The 6,253-nt window shown below is 42.2% G+C and overlaps 1 protein-coding gene across 5 annotated transcripts in view; it reads right to left on the reverse strand.

The window, feature by feature from the left end:
* Nucleotides 1-6,253, reverse strand: part of LARP4 (La ribonucleoprotein domain family, member 4) — a 93,318-nt gene that overhangs the window by 60,653 nt on the left and 26,412 nt on the right. For 4 of the 5 annotated variants that reach the window (XM_011964461.1, XM_011964451.1, XM_011964443.1 and 1 more), the window contains exons 2-4: nucleotides 3,512-3,659; nucleotides 2,202-2,357; nucleotides 469-544 (exon numbers count right to left, since the gene is read on the reverse strand). In XM_011964461.1, the coding sequence (XP_011819851.1) occupies nucleotides 469-544; nucleotides 2,202-2,357; nucleotides 3,512-3,659 (380 nt within the window). The remainder of the gene's footprint in view (nucleotides 1-468; nucleotides 545-2,201; nucleotides 2,358-3,511; nucleotides 3,660-6,253) is intronic. The other variant, XM_011964433.1, reaches the window with a different exon arrangement.

Consider the following 6,253-nt stretch of genomic DNA (forward strand, 5'->3'; position numbering starts at 1 on the left):
AAGTCTCCCAAAGTGCTGGGAGTACAGGAGTGAGCCATGGTGCCCGGCCCTACACTTTTAAATCTAGATAAAGGGCCGAGCGTGGTGCCACACGCCTGTAATCCCAACACTTTGGGAGGCAGAGGAGGGCGGGTCACATGAAGTTGCAAGTTTGAGACCAGCCTGGCCAAGATGGTGAAACCTCGCCTCTACTAAAAATACAAATATTAGCTGGGCATGGTGGCCACACATCCGTAATCCCAGCTACTCTGGAGACTGACGCACGAGAATCTCTTGAACCCGGGAGGTGGAGGCTGCAGTGAGCCAAGATCACACCACTGCACTCCAGTCTAGCGACAGCATGAGACTGTGTCTCAAGAAAATAAAAAATAAAAAAAACTAGTTAAATAATAATCACCATCCTCGTACTCTATTTCACACATATTTTACATCTACTAATCAAATTCAATAAAGGGAAAATAGCAATACCGTGAAAAACAGAATTCTAATTGTTTCTTCAGACATTCTTTTAGGTCTTCTGTAGAAATTGTTGAATTGCTTTCTCCTGATGGTAGAAGAGGGAAAAAAAGTTAATAGCATGTTAGCAGACGTGCTAAATCTGACATACTGTTGTACTCAGAAGCCACAAAGTATCTACAATCAAAATTCACCACAAAGCTATTGTTTGAGAGAACCAGGGTCTCCCTTTGTTGCCCAGGCTAGAGTACAGTGGTGCGATCAAGGCTTAGTACAGCCTCAACCTCCTGGGCTCAAATGATCCTCCCACTACAGCTTCTTGAGTAGCTAGGACCACAAACTTGTGCCACGATACCCAGCTAATTTTTTATTTTTATTTTTTTGTAGAGACAGGCTCTCATTATGTTGCCCGGACTGTTCTCAAACTCCTGGGCTCAAGCAATCCTCCTACCTTGGCCACAGGCGTAAGCCACTGTGCCTGGCCCAAACTGTATTTTTTATTATTTTTATAACTTGGATAGTTCAAAGTCTAACTAATTTCTCTCAACTTAGATATTCTTTCATCAGATACATTTCATATTAGTTTAAGAGTTATTTTTATCAAAAAATTAACAAAGCACAATACTAAAAGCACTTAAAAGGCCAGGCATGGTGGCTCACGCCTGTAATCCCAGCACTTTGGGAGGCCAAGGAAGGTGGATTACTTGAGGTCAGGGATTGAGACCGGCCTGGCCAATGTGGTGGAACCCCATCTTTACTAAAAATACAAAATTAGCCGGGTGTGGTGGTGCGTGCCTGCAATCCCAGTGAGCCGAGATCACGCCACTGCACTCCGGCCTGGGCGACAGAGCGAGACTCCCTCTCAGTAACAATAAAAAACAACACCACCACGGCTGGGCGCGGTGGCTGACGCCCGTAATCCCAGCACTTTGGGAGGCCAAGGTGGGTGGATCACGAGGTCAGGAGATCGAGACCATCCTGGCTAACATGGTGAAACCCTGACTCTACTAAAAAAAAAAAAATACAAAAAAATCAGCCGGGCATGGCGGTGCGCGTTTGTAGTCCCAGCTACTCAGGAGGCTGAGGCAGAAGAATGGCATGAACCCGGGAGGCAGAGCTTGCAGTGAGCCGAGATCGCCCCACCGTACTCCAGCCTAGGTGACAGAGCGCGACTCCGTCTCAAAAAACAACAACAACAACAAAAACACCAACTGCTTGCCATATCACTTTAACTCTATGTTCAAAGTCGGCAGTTGTTTCTATATAGATATGTAAAAATTATTTTCAGACACAGTTTCACTCTGTCACCCAGGCTGGAGTACAGTGGCATGATCTTGGGATTACAGGTGCATGCCACCACGCCCAGCTAATTTTTTTTTTCCCCAGTATAAGACAGTGTTTCACCACGTTGACCAGGCTAGTTTCGAACCCCCGACCTCAAGAGATCTGCCCGCCTCGGCCTCCTAAAGTGCTGGAATTACAGGTGTGAGCCACCCTGCCTTTTTTCCTGTTATCTCTAATTTCACGCTTTCCTTTAATAGAACCCTCATAAACAATCTTTTAACATTACAAATGTCATGTTATCTGAAAACAATGTAACAATCAACTAACATTTCATTAACATAACCTTCTTTTCAAATAAGAAAATAATGCCAAAGGTTTATCAGAACAAGGATAAAGAGACCATGGGTGGGGGGGTGTCCTGTACTGAATTCCCATTTTAACAATAAAACCATAAACTTTACCGGAAACATCATATATTTGGTAACTCAGATCTTCTGGTCCTAAAATCATCCCATCAGTTGATTCTTCAATGCCTGTAGTATTTCTTGTGGTTTCACAAGACGAAGAATACATTACTTCATATTCTTTACATGTATCTTCTGAGAGCTCTGCATTACCTGTATTAAAGAGAGACACTGAAAGTAAATGGGAATTATGTAAATTCTATTTTCAGGAACCCTGGTCAGTATGTCGCCTATAAAAAGATTTTAAGGTATTCTACCAGTTCGGAGTATGTTCACATGGTTTTAAGCAAGAGTTATCATTCCAAGGGAGAAAGTTTTGACAATTACGGATAAACTAAAATGATTAACAATTGCTAAAACGTATATAGCATTATCTATGTATCAGACTACTCCAATTCACTTTATTCATTTAATTATCAGAAAATCCTGTGCTGTAATTAAGATTGCTTCTGTTTTACAGATGGAGGAAAAAAGCATAGAGAAATTAAGTTATTCGCCCAAGGTCGAACAGTGAGTAAATAGCAGAGTCAATGATGGAAGATAAAAACTAATTTGTAAATATGATTATTATAGACGGGTTGCATGCTGGACCCAAAGACACAGCTGCCACTTGAAATCAATGGCAATCTATTCATGTTAGGTATAAATGAGAATTATACACAAACCACATGTTAAACATAAATCCTGGATGCAGTATGTTTAAAGGAAAAACAAATTGATAAATATACTTAATCAAATAAACAAAGGATATATCCTGGCCAGGAATGGTGGCCCACACCTGTAATCCCAGCACTTTGGGAGGCCGAGGTGGGTGGATCACTTGAGGTCAGGAGTTCCAGACCAGCCTGGCCAACATGGAGAAACTCCATCTCTACTAAAAATACAAAAGTTCAGCCAGGCACGGTGGCTCACGCCTTTAATCCCAGCACTTTGGGAGGCCGAGGTAGGCGGATCACCTGAGGTCAGGAGTTCGAGACCGGCCTGGACAACACGGTAAAACTCCGCCTCTACTAAAAATACAAAAATTAGCCGGGTGTGGTAACCAGATGTGGGATTACAGGCATGAGACAAAGCCGGGCGCCTGTAATCCCAGCTACTCAGGAGGCTGAGGCAGGAGAATTGCTTGAACCTGAGGAGGCGGAGGTTGCAGTGAGCAAAGATCGTGCCACTGTACTCCAGCCTGGGTGACAGAGTGAGACTCTGTCTCAAAAAAAAAAGGCGAGGGGATGTATCTCAAGTTCGGTAAACTTGCTTGGCCGTACATTTAACCAAACTGTGATTTTTATGACCAAATATTTAAGACTTACCCTCAGGATGAGCACCTGATGTAGCTGCTGTTTCATGCCAAGAGCTTTCAGTTCCATGAGTTACTGGGGTGGCATCAGTATTTCCAGGAGCAATTTCTTGCCATACTTTGGCATTAGGATTTAAACCAGTTCCTTTAGATGTTACCTGCTAAATAATTGAAAGATCTATTTGTAAATTTTTAAAATCAGAGCATGAAAATTACAGATTTAGATAAAATCGCTTTTCCATTACTTAAAAGCGGGAGAGAAACCCAATAATTACATTTAACAAATAATAAATAATACTAAAGTTTGTGATCAACTTGAAAATTTGAAATATCTATATAAAATTTAGCTTCCTATATAATAAAAAATAGGCATCTCTAAATATTAAAACAGAAATACTGCCCTGGTGCAATGGCTCACACCTGTAATCCCAGCACTTTGGGAGGCTGAGGCAGGAGAATCACATGAGCCCAGGAAGTTCGAGGCTACAGTGAGCTGTAAACACACCATCACACTCCAGCCTAGGTGACAGAGGAGACCCTGTCTCAGAAAAATAAATAAAAGAGAAATATTGCTTTACCCCAACCTACTTGCAAATGTCACAAAATTTAAATATTTACATAACTTTTGAGACACTTGTGTATTTTTGCATCTACAGCAAATTTCTTAGTTATCTAATTTTTCAGATTATATATATTTATAATATTATAAAATATAAATATTTTATTGCCATCTAAGCTGTGACAGAGACTTTAGAGTCTGAACAATTCTATAACTAGAAATTTTATCCCGAGTTAAAAGCAGTGATATGCTTTATATTGGAATTTTTTTTCCATCTGTCCTGCAAGTGTATGTTCTTAATGTCCACAGCATGACTATTTTAAATAGTGCCATTTAAGGTACTCTCTTGAGGCAGGACACGATGGCTCATTCCTATAATCCCAGCACTTTGGGAGGCCAAGGCGGGTGGATCGCTTGAGCGCATGAGTTCGAGACCAGCCAGGGCAACAAACACGGAGAAATGCTATCTCTACAAAAAATACAAAATTAGCCGGGCGTGTTGGTGGGCACCTGTAGTCCCAGCTACTCGGGATGCTGAGGTGGAAGAATGGCTTGAGCCTGGGAGAAAGGTTGCAGTGAGCTCAGTAGCTGAGTTTGCACCACTGCACTTCAGCCTGGTAGACAGAGTGAGACTCCGTCTCAAAAAAGAAAACACAAACACACACACACTCACTCACTCACACATACACACCAAACATAATGCCCTGTTCCATGCCTAGGTTCATTCATATCTTGAGAGCAGGGTCTGCACCTTGAAATGGTGGTAGTAGTGAGAAGTATTTTATCACTTACACGCTTTAGAATTTCCAAGTGTAGGATAACAAGCGTATACCTTTCAGTCATTTTTATTATTGTTTCAAAATTCTCTACAGAAAATACATCTGTTTTGTACCCACAGGAGAGTAGTACTCTCCCACTGCTCTGCCTTTGGTAGCCACTGATTTGAAGCTGAGTTGACTGGTGAATGTGATGTGGGCATTTACGTATCGCATAATTTGTGTGTTGGGGAGGGGGATAATCTATTTTAACGAAACTTGCTATTCATGTGTATGCCCTAACAAATAAACATTATAGCATAATAAAAGGTACAACTAAGCACTGTGGACTGGAGGTGGGATGCCTACCCAGCAGCAAGCCCACCCTCATGTGCCATCTGAGGACCTGCAGAAAGGACAGTGGGAAGGAGACAGCAGCCTCAGCCCAGAGATCTCCCTATCCTCCTCCCTCAGGGGAGGGGGATCCTGACATTTGATCCTGACATTCAACCCTTCATGTCCTCCATGGTCAGGAAGATGGTTGGGTACAGTGGGTGGAGGTGAGGAGGAGGAGGTACAGAAGGGGACGCAATATGCGAGTAGAGAGATTCTAGAGAAGGGCAAACGAGGGTGGGTAACAATGGAATTAAACAGAAGAAAGAAGCCTCTATTTGTAACCCTGGAATCCGGCAGGGGAAGGAGGAGGAAATGGGCAAGGGAAGGTGGTAAAGAGAAGCTGAGGAGAAGGCAACTCACTTATTTCTCCCTGCCTCTGCTGAACAGTTCCACTCCCTTATGTTAATCCCATTCTGAGACAGGCTCAGAGAGGTTCCAGTGACAAACTAGTAGTTTGTGTCCCGGGGCACAAATGGTCTAGGAAGTAAATTGCAGAGCTGGCAGGCAAAGCTAGTGTCCACCTCAGTAAGACTCAGCTCCTGGCTCCTAGAGAGCTTTGGCACTGATGCCGTAGGTGACAATAAGAGAGATGATGAAGATGCCGAAGCCCAACTCTAAGGGTGATAAACTCAAGCTTTTTGGGTACAACATAATTTCTGACTGATAGCAGAATAGAACTCTGAGTAGCTTGTGATAGCCAAGCTCTCCTGCCATATCAACAGTATTTGACATTAAGCATTTTTCAACAGGAGAAAACGCATGTATTTATACACTTATTCTCTCCCTCTCTTTCCTCCATTCTGAGAATACCAGATACACGCCTACCCAAGAAGATAGCAAATGTTAAAGGTACAGCTCTCAGAAACAAACGATCAAACATTAAATCCCAATAAATACAAGGAGTACAACATTCATTTACTTACTTGAAAAGGATACAGTGAAAGGGCCATATACCTATTAGAAATACCCCTTACTCAAAGAGTTGCTATATAGAGTAGTTATGTGACAAGATCATCATTTCAAGGTAGTTTTTTTTTTTTTTTTT

Source organism: Mandrillus leucophaeus, unplaced genomic scaffold (genome assembly GCF_000951045.1).
Source record: "Mandrillus leucophaeus isolate KB7577 unplaced genomic scaffold, Mleu.le_1.0 Scaffold118, whole genome shotgun sequence".
Classification (NCBI taxonomy): domain Eukaryota; kingdom Metazoa; phylum Chordata; class Mammalia; order Primates; family Cercopithecidae; genus Mandrillus; species Mandrillus leucophaeus.